General features: G+C 48.6%; 1 protein-coding gene across 2 annotated transcripts in view; it reads left to right on the top strand.

Annotated features, from left to right (window-relative positions):
- SYMPK (symplekin scaffold protein) overlaps window positions 1-16,150 on the top strand; it is a 36,469-nt gene that overhangs the window by 6,396 nt on the left and 13,923 nt on the right. For both annotated transcript variants that reach the window (XM_045987725.1, XM_045987726.1), the window contains 8 exons: window positions 2,296-2,422; window positions 3,127-3,376; window positions 5,380-5,550; window positions 6,770-7,009; window positions 10,306-10,460; window positions 12,762-12,912; window positions 14,274-14,478; window positions 15,250-15,400. In XM_045987725.1, the coding sequence (XP_045843681.1) occupies window positions 2,296-2,422; window positions 3,127-3,376; window positions 5,380-5,550; window positions 6,770-7,009; window positions 10,306-10,460; window positions 12,762-12,912; window positions 14,274-14,478; window positions 15,250-15,400 (1,450 nt within the window). The remainder of the gene's footprint in view (window positions 1-2,295; window positions 2,423-3,126; window positions 3,377-5,379; window positions 5,551-6,769; window positions 7,010-10,305; window positions 10,461-12,761; window positions 12,913-14,273; window positions 14,479-15,249; window positions 15,401-16,150) is intronic.

Below are 16,150 nucleotides of genomic sequence, written 5' to 3'. Positions count from 1 at the left end.
TCAAAGTCCTGGAGTCGTTCATGATGGCTCTGCTTCTCCCACACTTCACGTCTACGTCGTCAGTAAGGACTCTCTGCTCTACCTTCAAAATCTGAACAGCATCTGGCCATTTTTCAACCACTTCGTTTGGTGTTAGGCTGCTCCAAGTCACCATTACCTCCCATCTAGGTGGCTCCAGTGGCCTTCTGTCTGGTTCCCCTGCTTCCGTTCCCTCTCTTCTGTTTAATTGAAGTATCACATAACCATAAAATTAACTACTTTTAAGTGAACAATTGACTGACATTTAGCACATTCACCCATCTAGTTCCAACACGTTTTAACCTCCCCAAAGGAAGTACCAGACCCGTGCCCTGCTTCCTCTCACACAGTAACCAGAGTGATCCTGCTAAAATGTAAACCAGCTCTCAGTGCTCCCCTGCTCTCAGAACTCCACTGGCCCACTGGCTCACTTAGATCAAAACCCAGACTCCTCCCCTTTACCCCATCTTTTCCTGGTGCCTTCCCTGATCTTTATGGACACCCTCCAGCCTCCCTGTTGTTCTCAAAACCTACTGTTCTCTCAGGGATGCTCACCCCCAGGGAGCCCCGCCCCCGGCTTGCTCCTTCACTTCTCTCTGGACTTTCTCAGCCGGCCACTCCTGGCCCTGCCAGTGCAGCCCCCCACCCCACTGGCACCCCCTCTTCACTGTCTTCTCTTCCCCACAAAAATGTCAGCTCCACGAGGGCAGGCCTTCTCTGTATGGCGGACTGCTGTATCCCTATACCCAGGACAGCGTTGGCAGAGAGGAAGCACTGAATACATACTTGTTGAACAAGAATTGAACTTGAGGAGTGACCACGTGGGAAGCTTACTCTGCCATGTGCTCTTTTAAGTCCCCTCCTCTCTCTCCCCACCTGTAACCTTCACAGCAGCCTTGGGAATGGAGGCTTTGTTATCCTCCTTTTAAGGAAAGGGAAACTGAGGCTCAGAATGATGAAGTGATTTGTTCAGACTGAGTCATTTGTTCATTCAGCATTCATTGGATGCTTTGTGACTCAGAGGAAATGAAATAGCCCCTAATTAGTGACTGTTTTCACTTTGTCGGGCACTGTACTAAATGCTTTGCCTAGTTTGTTATGTACTTCGATCTTCAAAAATAACACCATGGATTAGTTTTGTGGCCCATTTACAGGAAGACAAAACTGTGACTCAGGTGAAGTGAGTTTCTTAAGGCCACATGTGGCAGGGTTGCAATTTTAACCCATATCTGTAATGCCATTGCACAAATTCATAATCTTCACTTTTTACTGGGAGAATTTGTGGTTAATATGCATTCAACAGGTATGTGCCAGGCATTTGTGTCTTAGGCTATAGGAATACAGCAGTGACTAAATACAGATACTGCTTCTGACTTCACATAGCTGGCAGTTGAGTTCCATTTTTTCTTTAAGATTTATTACAGCACGCACACACGCGAGCTGGGTTGGGGGGCAGGAGAGAGAGAGAATCTCAAACAGACTTCTTCCTGAGCGCAGAGCCTGAGTCGGGGCTCAATCCCATGACCCCGAGATCATGATTTGAGCTGAAATCAAGAGTCGGCCGCTTAACGAACTGAGCCATCCAGGTGCCCCGAGTTCCGTATTTTTTGGTTGATTAGCTTAATATTTAACTTCAGATTGTAGAATGTTGTAAAAATTATATTCACAATCTGAGGTCTAGGTGTGGCCTTCTTGAATTTTTTTAATTCATCAAACAAATACATATTTCATTTTTCAACAAAAAAAACAAGACTCCGTTCTTATGACTAGAAAGGGTCCCCCACTTTCAGAGCCTTCAGACTGAGGTAAACAAATGAGTGAACAAAACCATAAAACAAAGTGCCGGAAAGTAATAAGAGCTTTTATTTCCGAATGCTTTCTATAGTGTTCTAAGTACTTTACAAGTATTATTGCTGTGTTCACGACAAGCTATGAGGGAAGTACTATCCTAAATGAGACAGTTGGCTTGTCCAGATTCCCACAGTTGTCTGGCTGTGCTGCCCCTGATGGGAACAACAGCTGGGTGAAAGAGTGAAAGAGTGGGTATTGCAGGGCTAACCCAGAGAGAGGGTTCGTGGGTGGCTATATCCGAAGGTGCCAAGCATTGTTCTTGGTTTCTGGACATGTTGACAAACAAGACAGATGCAGTCCTTGACTTTGCTCCCCCAATCTCCTGACAACACCTGACCTCAATTTCCCTTTCCTCATGAACCCCAGGCTTCTATCATATACCCCAAGACCACACCTTGACCTTGACCTTTTTCCTTTATCCCCCAGCAAACGAGACATTGAGTTACTGCTGAAACTGATTGCAAACCTCAATATGCTTTTGAGGGACGAGAATGTGAATGTGGTGAAAAAAGCCATCCTCACCATGACCCAGCTCTACAAGGTGGCCCTGCAGGTAGGCGCTCCCTCCCACCCGGGGGCATCCTGATCTCAGAGGTCTCATTTACAGCTTCGTTGGGGCACAGGGGCAGGTCAGTTAAACCAGGGACAGATCAGACTCTTTACGGGCAAGACGTGCTATTGATCTTTGGGAACAGGCGACAAGGGATCTAATTTCGTAACACAGAATCGCCATCCATCCATCCATCCATTCATACACTCAGGTGCTGCACAAACATTCCCCAAGTACTTCCTCTGTGACTCAGATGGGTTGGATCCTGCCTTTAAGGTGCTCACGGCCCAATGAGGGAGATAGATGCTTATCAAAGAATCACAGAAATTTTCGTTTGGCACTGAGGTCAGTGCTGTAAGGAAAAGCACGCACTGGTGAAGTGTTCATTAGCATTCATGAAATAAATGAATCCATTTACTCTTGGCCACCACGTTGTGAGGGCAGCATTGTTACTTCTGTGTCTTAAGATTTGAGCCTCTTCACTCTGGGTTGTTGCTGTCTGTGAACCTCATGAGGGCAGAACCTGACCGGGTCTTACCTCCAGTATCATCTAGCACGGGGTCTGGGGCAGAGTTGTAGCTCAGTACGTTCCCCAAATGAATTTATTCAGCATCTTCATGGGTCTCTGGGTAGTGATGGAGTTGGCAGTTGATGTCTGATGTCTTGTCCTCTTCTCTCCGTCTCCGTTCCTCCCTGGCCCCTCGCAGTGGATGGTAAAGTCAAGAGTCATCAGTGAGCTCCAAGAGGCCTGCTGGGACATGGTGTCTGCCATGGCTGCAGACATCATTCTGCTGCTGGATTCTGACAATGACGGCATCCGCACCCACGCCATCAAGTTTGTGGAGGGCCTCATCGTCACCTTGTCACCCCGCATGGCTGACTCGGAGGTGCCCCGACGCCAAGAGCATGACATCAGCTTAGACCGCATCCCTCGTGACCACCCATATATCCAATACAGTGAGTACCCATCAGCTCGTCCCATCTGTCAGTCACGAACTACACTGACTCCCTTCCTCCTTTTCTTTCTCAGTTTTTCATTTCTGGAGACAGTGTAAGACATTGATTAAGAGGGGCGCCTGGGTGTCTCAGTCAATTGAGCATCTGAGGGGCGCCTGGGTGTCTCAGTCAATTGAGCATCTGTCTCTTGGTTTTGGCTCAGGTCATGATCTCAGGGTCGGGGATCGAGCCGATCGGGTTCTGTGCTGAGCAGAGTCGGCTTGATAATCTTTCCCCTCCTCCCTCTCTCTCCTCCTCTACTCCTGCCTTAGATGTGTGCGCACCAACGCACGTTCTTATTTATTATCAAATAAATAAATCTTTAAAAAAAAAAAAGACATTGGTTAAGAGCTCTGATGCCAGGTTCCAATCCCAGCTTCACCACTTAAAATGTGAACTTGGGCAAGTTACTTCTCTCTGAGCGTCATTTCCTTTTTTGTAAAGCAGAGCTGTGGTAGTACCCCTTTCATGGGTTTGTCGTGAGGTTCCGTGAGGATGTGAGCACTTAGTAAATGGTAGCTAGTTTTTAGTGTTTTTGTTTGTTTGTTTGTTTGTTTAAGATTTATTTCTCTATTTGAGAGAGAGAGAGAGCTTGAGTGGGAGGAGGGGCAGAGGGAGAGAATCTTTAAACCAACTCCTCACTGAGCAGAGCCCAGAGCGGGACTCAGTCTCATGACACAGGAGATCAAGACCCCAGCCAAAACCAAGAGTTGGACACTTAAGAACTGAGCCACCAGGCACCTGGGTGGCTCAGTGGGTTAAGCTTCTGCCTTCGGCTCAGGTCATAATCTCAGGGTCCTGGGATCGAGTTCTGCATTGGGGACTCTACTCGACAGGGAGCCTGCTTCCTCCTCTCTCTCTCTGCCTGCCTCTCTGCCTACTTGTGATCTCTCTCTGTCAAATAAATAAATGAAATCTTTTAAAAAAAAAAGAAAGAACCGAGCCACCCAGATGCCCCATTTTTTAAAAAATTTTATTTGTTTGTTTATTATTTTTATTTATTTATTTATTTAGAGAGACAGAGCATGTGCAAGTAGGGGTGCACAGAGGGGAGAAGGAGAAAGAGAATCTTAAGCAGGCTCCACACCCAGCGTGGAGCCCAGGGCAGGGCTCAGTCTCACGATCCTGAGATCATGACCCAAGCCAAAATCAGGAATCACTCAGGCGCCCCTTAACTGTTTTCTCAATTGCAAATTATAAGCATGGGTCATATACACTAGTGCGATATCAAGCAAAACATAACAGAGGGGTATAAAGGGAAAACACCACTCCCCAGTTCTGCTTCCCAGAGATAAATACTACTAAGAGTATGTTTCTTTTCAGACCTTTCTTCAGAAATGGACATTTTATATATATGTATATGACCCCAGGATCACGACCTGAGCTGAAGGCAGATGCTTAAATGACGGAGCAACCCAGACACCCCCTCCAGTGTATTTTTTCATAGAAAGTGTTAAGGAAGATATCCACCAAAGTTATTAAAGGTTAACTTTTGGGGACCAGATCACAGAGAGTGTTGGTACAAAGGACTGAGTGCTTTGTCTGTGTGTACATACACATTTTTACATAGTTAAAGTTTTACCTCAACATCACACATATCATCAGATTCCTATTTCTAGTCGTTCACTGCTGGAATCTCATGCTTTGAGCATCATCTCTAAATTTTTCTGTTCCTTTCTTTTTCCCTTAAGTAAGCTCCACACCCATTGTGGGACTTGAACTCATGACTCTGAGATTAAGAGTTGCATGTTCTACTGACTGAGCCAGCCAAGTGCCCCTAAGTTTTTATATTCATAAACAGTCTGTCTCATAGGATTCCTCAACCACTAAATTTTCTGGGTTTTTTTCAGCCCTTCCGCGCCATCGTGTATAAGAATCTTTCTCCTTTCGGCGCCAAAGGCTGCTCTTTCCAGAGACCAGGGAGAAAGGCCCCTGCTAACTGGTATTCTTTTCTCCCTCATTAGATGTGCTGTGGGAAGAAGGCAAGGCAGCCTTGGAGCAGCTGCTCAAGTTCATGGTGCACCCCGCCATCTCCTCCATCAACCTGACCACAGCGCTGGGCTCCCTTGCCAACATTGCCCGCCAGAGGCCCATGTTCATGTCAGAGGTGATCCAAGCCTATGAAACCCTGCATGGTAGGTTGGTCCCCTGCCCTCCTGCTCTTCACTGGCCAGTCTGCTCTGTCCTGAGAAAATGTGAGCCTGATAGCGGGTCCATGAGGGATTCATCCATCTAGTAGGTCTAGACACTGGACGCATTCTCTGGATTAGACAGGAATCTTTTGGTTGCGTGTGACAGCTGTTTCAAAGCTGGCTTTAATATTAAGGTATGTGTGGATGAAATGACATGATGTCTGCGAAATACTTTAAGATATTCCAGCCTTCCCCCTCCCCCGCAACATTCCAACAACAAAAAAAGCAGGAAGGAGAGTGTTGGGTACCTGTGATTTGTAATAGACTTTTCTCTACTTTTGTACATGTGTGAAAACTGAAATGTCCAGGCTTGAGGTGTGAATATGAACAGATTGTAGATCTGTCTCCATTTCTTGGCTCTTAATTTCTTCTTGTTGGCTTTTTTGTTCTGTGTCTCTTTCCTTGGGATAGCAAAGATGGCTCCAGGCTTCCATTCTATCCACTTGGCAACCCCAGGGGACAGAGTGTTTCCTTCCCCATCATTCCAGCAGAAGTCCAAAGACTGATGCCCATTGTTCCTGATTGGCTGAGAAGACATTAATAGTCTATCTCTGGACCAATCACGGTGGCCAAGGGATTACATTGTCCTGACTGGCCTGAGTCTGTTGCCCACTTGTACTGAGAATGGAGTCGGGGTGGTTCCCTCAAAGGAAAATGGGAGCATTGTTGGCTGAGGAAGGAGGGAAGGATGCTGGGCAGGCAAAATTACAGGCACCCTCTTTCTCTGTGGAACAGGGAAGGCTTGTTCATCAAGGTGACTGTTAGACATGGGACAGTCATTCTGGTGGCAGGACCAACAAGGCGCACTGTTGCGGGGATCAGTTGGGGGGTTGTGGAGGTGACGATGGTGATGATAGCCTTCCCCAGGGGAGGCACGCTGGAATTTCCAGAACAGAGATGGGGGGATGATGAGCCTTTACGTTTAATAAAAAGAAGGGTGAGCCTCCTCTTTGTTTTGAGGTTTACTAATCCTGATGGAAGGCTCTTGAGAGTTTTAAGCATCAGCTTGTACAGGGGGAAGGCTACACAGTAGATCCGAGAGCAAAGGAACTTTTCTAGGAGGTGCCTACAGCCACCCCCCTCGCTGGGGCTTGGGCAGTGAGATAAGCAGGGCCCTGTGGGCTGTGTGCACAGAACAAAGCTTCTGCTTCTTTCCTTACAGCCAACCTGCCCCCGACGCTGGCCAAATCTCAGGTGAGCAGTGTGCGCAAGAATCTCAAGCTGCATCTGCTGAGTGTCCTGAAGCACCCAGCCTCCCTGGAGTTTCAGGCCCAGATCACCACTCTGCTGGTGGACCTGGGCACGCCCCAGGCCGAGATCGCCCGCAACATGCCCAGCGGCAAGGATGCCCGCAAGCGGCCCCGAGACGACTCGGATTCCACGCTCAAGAAGATGAAGCTGGGTGAGCTGAGGGGCTGGACCAGGCCCGGCCAGAGGCGGTGGCAAGGAATGACCCCATTCACTTACATTAAACCATGAGTTTCATTTGTATTAGTTAATAGTATATTGCAAATTACAGTGTAAGGATATGACATAGCAGATGATATCAGAATTATTGAAATGTGTGATACACATGTAATTATGAATTACTTGAATCGTGCAGAAAGGAATGGAATAAAGAGTCTCCCTCTTATTCCTGTCCCCAAAAATAATGACTTCCTAAGTATTAACCCTTATGTCTTCTTTCAGAAATACCTGAGTTCTCCTTTCCTTTGTTTCCTTTATAATTGGATTTTCTTTCTGAAGTAATTTCTTATTTATGTATTTATTTACTTTAGAGACAGGGCTGGTGCAGGGCTGGGGGAGGGACAGGAGGAGACAGAGAAAGAGAGAGAGAATCCTCAGGCAGACTCCCTGCTGAATGCAGAGCTAGATGCTAGGCCAGATCTCACAACCCGGAGATGACAACAACTGAGCCACCCAGGCACCCCTCTGCTGCATCCTTTTAATGGTGGTATAATAGTCTCTAGTGCTTGTGGATCACGTTAACCAGTCCTCCTGGTGATGGACATTTGTGGGCCCCCCCCGCCTTTTTTTTAAGTGTAGAGATTGCTATAGTATGAGAGTCTTGAGTGTCTGTCCACTTACAAGACAAGTTCCTAGTAGTGGGGTTGGTGCATTTAAAGCTGTTTTTTTGCCCGCCAGTTTATTCTGAAGTAACTTTGGACATGCAGACAAGTCACGAATAGTCCAGAAAGCTCTTGCATCTCCTCACACTCTGCACTCAGTTGTCTCACCTCCTTAGCCTCCCTAATCCATCCCGCAGCCTTCCTCTGCTTCATGACCTTGCCATTGTGAAGAGCCCAGGACCACCTTTGGGTCAAATGTCCCTCTCTTTGGGCTCATCTGCTGTGGCCGCCTGACTGCATCCAGGTTCTGCACTTGGGACAGGGACACTGCAGAGTTGATGCTCTGACTGCTTCTTTGGGGTGTCAGGAGACCCATGATAGCGATTTGTCCCCTTACTGGTGATGGAAACATTGATCACTTGGTTGAAATAGTGCCTCCCAGGTTTCTCTAGTATCAAGTGCACTTCTCCCCATTGTAAATCCTAAGTTGAGGAAGACACTGGTACTGTGTAAAACTACCTGTTCCCCTTCAAAGTTTGACCCGGTGGTTTTAACATCTGCTATTGCTCTAATGATTATGAGAAGCTTTCCTTCTGTGTTTATCAGTCGGCATTCTGTAAGGAAGAGCTCTCTTCTCCCTACTTCATTATCCACTGCACTCGTGGATTCTCACTTACTCTCCGGGCTTTGATCCATTACTCTCAGTACTCATTTTGTGCCTCACATTGCCTCGTATTGAGCCAGGGGAGCCTTTGAGCTGGCTCCGATGACCCCTTGGTGTGTCCCCTAAGTTGTTTTGAGCAGTTCTTACTTTCTGGCACAAGGTGTTCTGGACTCCTCTTGTACTTTCCTTACCCCAGCCTTGGAAGCAGCCTTTTCTCTAAGGAGCCCTGGTTTCTTTTAAGCAGGCAGTAGTTTCAGAAACCCACATCTGAGTGCTGAATGTGCCCATTGCTACTGCGTGCATGGACATTCTTTTTGGACATTCTTTTTTTTTTTAAAGATTTTATTTATTTATATGACAGAGAGAGAGAGCACAAGTGGCAGAGGCAGGCAGAGGGAGAGAGGGGGAAGCAGGCTCCCTCTTGAGTAGAGAGCCTGATGTGGGGCTCGATCCAGGACCCTGAGACCACGACCTGAGCTGAAGGCAGAGGTTTAACCCACTGAGCCACCCAGGCGCCCATGCATGGACATTCTTTTTTTTTTTTCTTTTTTCTTTTTTTTTTTTTTAGGATTGGTCGATTGATTGATTGATTGATTGATTTGACAGACAGAGATCACAAGTAGGCAGAGAGGCAGGCAGAGAGAGAGGAAGGGAAGCAGGCTCCCTACGAGCAGAGAGCCTGATGCGGGGCTCCATCCCAGGACCCTGGGATCATGACCTGAGCTGAAGGCAGAGGCTTTAACCCACTGAGCCACTCAGGCGCCCATGAATGGACATTCTTGATAGCTGTTGCCAAACTGTTTTCCAAAGAACCTGCATCACCATGCACACCCCCAGCGGTGTGTGAATGCCCGTTACCCCACTCTTCCCAGCCCTGGGTGCTCCACAAACCCTTTGGGTATAAACAGTATCCCTGGTCTCGATTCGCTTTCTTACACATGTTGCAGTCAGGCTGTGTGTGTGTCATTTTACATTTATTAGCCATTTGCATGTCTGTGAAGTGTCCATTCTGTTCAGGCTTTCGTAGCTGACTTGTGTGTGCCCTTGCTCTTGGTTAATGCAGGGTGTCAGCTTTCTGTTACATGCGCTGCAGACTTTTTTTAAGAGACTGAATAACGGGTGGCTGGCTGGTTCAGTCAGTAAAGGATGAGATTTTGATCGTGGAGTCATGAGTTCAAGCCCCACACTGGGCCTGGAGCCTACTTAAAGAAACAAAACAAAACAAAAAAACCCTATAACATTGCACCATATTTCTGCTATCATCTACTTAACTCATCACCCTATTAAATATTCCAGCTTCAAAAAAAAAAATATTCCCACTTCGGGGAACATCTCTATACGTGAAGGTTTTTCTCTGTACATTGTGCCTTCAGTATACATTTATATATGAGTTAAGTGTTTAGGGTCACTATCTAGAAGTAGATTTGCTGGGTCAGGAGGTGCATACATTTAAAAGTTGGCAGTACAGTCAAATTGCCCTTCTAGAAGGCCGTACCAGTTCACATCTGCACAGTCCATAGCCCTACTAACAGTTGTCGCTACCAGCCTTTTTATTTTTTTGTCAATCATGTAGGCAAAAAGGCTGTCTTACTAGGTTGTCTTTATGTTTTCGTGATTCCTGGTGAAGTTGAGCCTATTTCAAAGATAGAGATTTTTAAACAATAAGCTCAGGGAAATGACTAGTTAACCTTTTCACCTTCTTGGAGTTTAGTGTCATCAGCCAGGCTGCTGTGGCTTATTCCCATTTCGCAGCTGAGGAGAATGGGGCACAGACAGAGGCAGGTCTTTTCCCCAAGGTCACACGGTGCTTTGGTGGCAGAGCACGGCTGCGGCCCGGCTCTTCGCCCGCTGCACTCTGCTGCTTGCTAGGGCCGCCTGGATGCAGGGACCCCACTGGGCTCCCTGGGAGGGAGAGGGCCTATTGCTCACTCTGACACCAGCATCTTGTCTCCTTTCCTCTCCTAGAGCCCAACCTGGGGGAAGACGATGAGGACAAGGACTTGGAGCCAGGCCCGTCGGGAACCTCTAAGGCCTCAGCCCAGATCTCAGGCCAGTCAGACACAGACATCACAGCCGAGTTCCTGCAGCCCTTGCTGACACCTGACAATGTGGCCAATCTGGTGAGGATGAATGCGGGCCATTTCCCACAGGGCAGGGAGGAAGGGTTCCCCGTCCTTTTCCTACCCTTCATTCCATACTGTCGACCTCTTCCAGATGGTATTAGTCCCAGCACACCACTCTGGTCTTGGTGTTGGGATGGTGTGGTCCATTGGGCCCCCTCTATCTTGGATGTACCTTTTCTCTGATCTTTACTCCTTTAGGAGGTCTGTTGTCCCAACCCCCGAACCATCCCTCTTTGGATAGTCTGAGTCCACGTTCAGACCCCACCCCTCTCCTCTCCTTTGAAGGGAGGGCAGAGTAACTGGAGAGCAGACCGCACAACTTACTTGCTAAGTGATGTGGGATTAGCATGGGTGGGTTGAGATGGCCCCCTTTTTCCTTAGATTCTCAAAGATAATCCTGCTCTACAGTGAAAGAAGCACTGGTTCGAGCTGATGGTGTGGGTGGCGGGGGGTATCTCCCATCGGTCCTCAGGCTGTAGCAGCGCCCAGACCTTTCCATTGGGTGCTCAGGACAGTGCCTCTCTTCCCATGCTCACCATCGGTCTTCCTCGGCCTTCCCTTCTCTCTGCCTAGAGGCTCCACGGGGCTTAGTTCTTGGGAGAAGGAAGTGGGGTTTTTGTCACAAGGGTAGCAAGAGGGAGTTTTCTGTCCCACTCAGATCTCGTTGGTGAGCTCCAGGCCTGGAAATGTGTCTGCCTCTTGCATTGTTCTCCCCTTGGAAGTTCCACAGGCACCGCAGACTCATTATGTCAGAGTAAACCTGTGGAATTTCTCCCTGTGCTCCTCTGCAGGCTGTCAGTGCCCTGTGTTCTTGGCACGCCTGCCTCCTGGTTCCCGACCCACAGACCTGGAGTTAAGCTCTTTGCTTCCGCTCTAGGCCTTCCCCTCTTCTCTATCTCCCCTGGCCCCCAACCGGCCCTGGCTCCACCTGTCTGCATCCTGGCTCTGGCTTCCACTCCCCTTGTGGTGGCCAGAAGTACAGCTTGTGAAGCTCTCCTGCTTCAGCCCTGCCGTGGCTCTTTGTTTCCTTCCAGAACCAGTTTGAATGCGGCTTGCTGAGGCCCTGTCTGGTGCTTCCGTACCTGGTCTGTCTTCTTCATGCTCTTCGAATTATTGGCCTAAAGTGTTTCACAGGATTCTTTTTTATCTTTATAACACCTGCTGTCTGCATAGTAACGTGCAGCTTTTTTGTCTCTAGCATTGGGTCCTTCACTCCTTTTTTTGTTGTTCAGTCTCACCATCAATTTGTTTGGGTTTGGTCCTTCCAAAGAACCGACTCTGAAGTTTCATTGATACTCTTTTATAACCTTTTCTGTTGTTGTTTTTTTAAGATTTTATTTATTTATTTGACAGAGAGAGAGAGAGAGAGCACAAGCAGGGGGAGAGACAGAGGGAGAGGGAGAAGCAGGTTCCCTGCTGAACAGGCAGCCCAATGTGAGACTCGATCCCAGGACCCTGGGATCATGACCCGAGCTGAAGGCTCTACCGACTGAGCCACCTGGGCGCCCCACCATTTCCATTTTATTTCTGTTGTCTTTATTCTTCCCTGCTGCTTTCTTTGAATATTTTACCCCAGCATTTTATGTTAAATGCTTCACTTAGTAGTTTTCAGCAGTGTTTTCCAATGTAAGCATTTAAGGATCTGATTTTCTGCATAAGAACCGTTTTAGTAGCATCCCACACATTTTGATTTGTAGTGATTTCATTATCTCTCTGTTCTAATTATTTCCTTATTTCATATATATATATATATATATATATATATATATATATATATTTGAACATCTAAGCATGTAGGGAGTTGGAAATGACCTTTTGTTACCAATTCCTGATAAAACTGGGTGATTTCTTATTAGGATACCGATTTTTTTTTTTTTTTTTTTTTTAAAGCCCATTTCTGGTTCATAGGATACCCTTCACTGAACTAGCCTCTCTAGGCAGGGTTCTGCTGCTGCTCAGCCTTCCTCCGTGCTGCTCCTCTGCCTGGAATCCATATCCCGCTCCCCCTGCATCAGCCTGACACTGGCCTTCCTCTCAGTTGTCATCCTGGCTTCTACTTCCCCAGGGAGCCAGAGCCGCCCCCGCCCTCCTGACCTGTCTCCTGCCCCCTTTATTTCCAGGTCTCGTGCACCGCACTGCACCACTGTTCTCTCTGACTTCCCCAGGAGTCTGAGCCCTACGGCAGCAGGCCCAGGGCTGTCTGAGTCACTGCCCTGTCCCCAGCCTTGGCCTAGGCGTGGAACAGAGGCTTGTTGAGTCTGTGAGTAAGGAAGGGCTCCTCTCCTGGCCATCTTGCAGGTCCTCATCAGCATGGTGTATCTGCCTGAGGCCATGCCTGCCTCTTTCCAAGCCATCTATACCCCAGTGGAGTCAGCAGGCACCGAAGCCCAGATCAAGCACCTGGCTCGGCTCATGGCCACACAGATGACGGCTGCAGGACTAGGGCCAGGTGAGTGTCCTGCGTTGCTGACCCAGGCCAAGGGTTGGCACTGTGGCTTCTGGGTTCCCCTTCCTGGAAGAGCACCTCCTACCGTGGTACAAATGAAACTCACATGAGATGGTAGGTGTAAACAGTTACAGGTCCCATAGATACACCGAGTGCTTCATAATTTCAGGCCCTGGGCTTTGAATGCGGTGGACCTGGATTTGAGGTCTCAGTTGAATCAGACTGCCTCAGCCACTCAGTAGCAGTGTGACCTTGGTCAAGTTACTTGGTCAAGTTGACTTGGGTTTTCCTATGTTAACAGTACTAGTGAGGTATAAACTATGTACAGAGAAACACAACTCTTAACTGTACATCTTAGTGAATTTTCACAAAGTGAACACACCCATGTAGCCACCACCCAGATGGAGATATAGACCATTTCCACCACTCCAGAACATTCCTTCTTGCCCCTGTCCAGTCAGCACTGATGGCATCTCACCTCCTGAGAATCACTTTTCTAATTTCTGTCTCTATAGATTAATTTTTCTGGCCCTGAACTTAAATGGAATCTTAGAGAGTCTGGCTTCTTTCGTTCAGCATAAGTGTTTTTTGTTTGTTTGTTTGTTTAAGATTTTTTTTTTTTTTTTTAATTTTACCGGCAGGTGGTGGGGAGCACATGAGTGCATGAGCAGGGGGAGAGGCAGAGAGAGAAGCAGGCTCCCTGCTGAGCAGGGAACCCAATCTGGGGCTTGATCCCAGGACTCTGGGATCTCGACCTGAGCGGAAGGCAGATGCTTAACCAAATGAGCCCCTCAGGCGCCCTCTCAGCATAAGTTTTTGAGAGTCCTCCGTGCTGTGTGAACCACTATTGCTCGGTAGTATTTCCTTACACAAACAGGCCGTTGTCTGTTTGTCCACGCCCCTGTTGATGGACCTGTGGCTTGTGTCCAGTCTTGGACCGTTGTGAATGAAGCTGTACAAGGGTTTTGGGGGGTTTGTTTGGTTTGGGGGGTTGTTGGTCTTTTTGTTTTTGTTTGTTTGGTTTACATACAGACGTTTTGGTGTACACATGCCCTCATTTATCTTGAGTATATACTAACGAGGGGATTGTTGGGTCGTAGGTTAGGGTGTGTTCAGTGCTCTTAGAAGCTGCTCATCAGTATTCCAGCGTGGCTGCGCCATTTGCTGCCCCGACCCACGGTATACAGCACGTCTAGTTTGAGCCTTGGTTGTATGCAAAGTGGGGATAAAAGTGTGCCTGTTTCAGAAAGACGTTTTGCAGATCGAGATGGGCTTTGTGTGTACAAGGCTTGCACTCAGGAGGTCCCTGGAGGGGAGCAGGGGTGTGTGGCGTTCCTGGAGCCTGTTTGCTCCCTCCCCCTCAGGTGTGGAGCAGACCAAACAGTGCAAGGAGGAGCCCAAGGAGGAGAAGGCGGTGAAGCCAGAGAGCGTCCTCATCAAGCGGCGTCTGTCGGCCCAGGGCCAGGCCATCTCAGTGGTGGGCTCCCTGGGCGCCATGTCTGCTCTGGAGGAGGAGGCACCCCAGGCCAAGAGGAGGCCAGAGCCCATCATCCCTGTCACACAGCCCCGGTGAGTCCCTGTGCGCGAGTTAAAGGCATACCGACAAAGACAGGTGGGGCTGGACGAGGGTCTGATTCCAGAGTCAATGCCACCATAACCGCCAAGCCTTAATGGTTGTTTTCATTTACATAAAATGCCCCCTTCCTTCCTTCCGTCTAAAGCTGGGATGACAGAATCTGTCTCTGAGGACCAAGGGAGAGTCGAAGGAGTTCACAGTGATATGTCATTAAATTAGATAACTCTTGGGGTTGGAAGTGAATCTGATACAAAGTATTTAGCGTGATTCCTAATATGTTGTAAGTGCTACTGGTTGTTATCCTCTTCTTCATTATTAGCCCCCTACAGACAAAAAAAAATCCAGCCAGTCTCTGCCCACACCCCACCAAGACCTACTGTCTGAGCAGTACCTGATTTGCCCTCCAGGCTCTCCATCCCCCTCGCTCCCTCCTCCAGTCTCACTAGCCCCTTGGAAGGCCTTTGCACTTCCTGTTCTTTCCACTGGGAAAGCTCATCCCCCAGATCTCTGTGCGTCTCCTCCTCTTGCTTCATTCAGATCTGCACTCCACATAGCTGCTGCAGAGAAGCATTCCCTGAGACACGCTTTATAGAAACAAAATGGCACCGTGTTCTGTCTCGTTGCCCTGCACCCTGCCATGCCTGAGTCATAGGAGGGTTAGAAAGGCAGTATGGTGGGGGGTAGGGATGGGGGTCTCTGTGTGGCCTGGGCTCCAGAAAGGATGTTCTGAGTCACCGTGACCCTGTCCCTACTCTCCCACGTAGGCTGGCTGGCGCTGGTGGCCGCAAGAAAATCTTCCGCCTGAGCGATGTGCTGAAGCCCCTGACAGATGCCCAGGTGGAGGCTATGAAGCTGGGCGCCGTGAAGCGGATCTTACGGGCGGAGAAGGCTGTAGCCTGCAGTGGGGCGGCCCAGGTGTGCCCCTGTCTCCCCTGCCCATGCTTCCCGGCCCATTCCCCACGGTCCTGCCTCACAGCCCAGGGATGAGACAGCCCCAGCCTCCCTGGCTCCGGGTCCCAACCGGGCTGCCCACCAGCCCTCCCTGCCTCTCTTCTGTCCTCCTGCCAACGGAGACGGCAACAGCAGCTCCACACAGTGATGAGGAGGAAAAATGCGTGGACACACATGGCTCTCGCTCAGCACAGAGCTGGCCGCCTGGGAGGGCCCTGCAAGTGAGGGCTGTTGCTGGATTCTTTCTCGCTGGCAGTTAATAGTGCTCTTCTTGTTACTGCTGACGTTTAGATGGACCAGGTCTAAATCCTAATTCTGCCACACGCTGGCATCGTAACCTCAGCCAAGTGGCTTTTTTTTTTAGTGTAATTTTTTTTTTTTAGTGTAATTTTAATTAACCAAGAAGTACAGAAAAGTACTCTCTGTTAAAAAGATATTTCCAGGCCATAGAGGTACCATAAGTCTTCCTTGGCCCCCACCCATGTCCTATCCCCCTTTTCCAAGGGGACCAGTGAACAAAGTAGGGGAAGTCTTCAGGATCTTTCTCTGTGTATGTGGGCACTACTTTCACAGACTCAGTTTTGTTCTGTGATGATTGATCCCCCCACACAAACGAGACCTATGGTTATAAGGTTCCTCAGCTTGCCTTCCTTGCTTAACACCGGGTCTGCAGTGGGGGTCTCTGAGCCTGGGCAGGAAGACTTGCAAGGCACG

Source organism: Meles meles, chromosome 19 (assembly GCF_922984935.1).
Source record: "Meles meles chromosome 19, mMelMel3.1 paternal haplotype, whole genome shotgun sequence".
NCBI classification, from domain to species: Eukaryota; Metazoa; Chordata; class Mammalia; order Carnivora; family Mustelidae; genus Meles; species Meles meles.
Note: the sequence above shows the minus strand (reverse complement) of the source record. Positions and strands in the feature narration are given on the sequence as shown.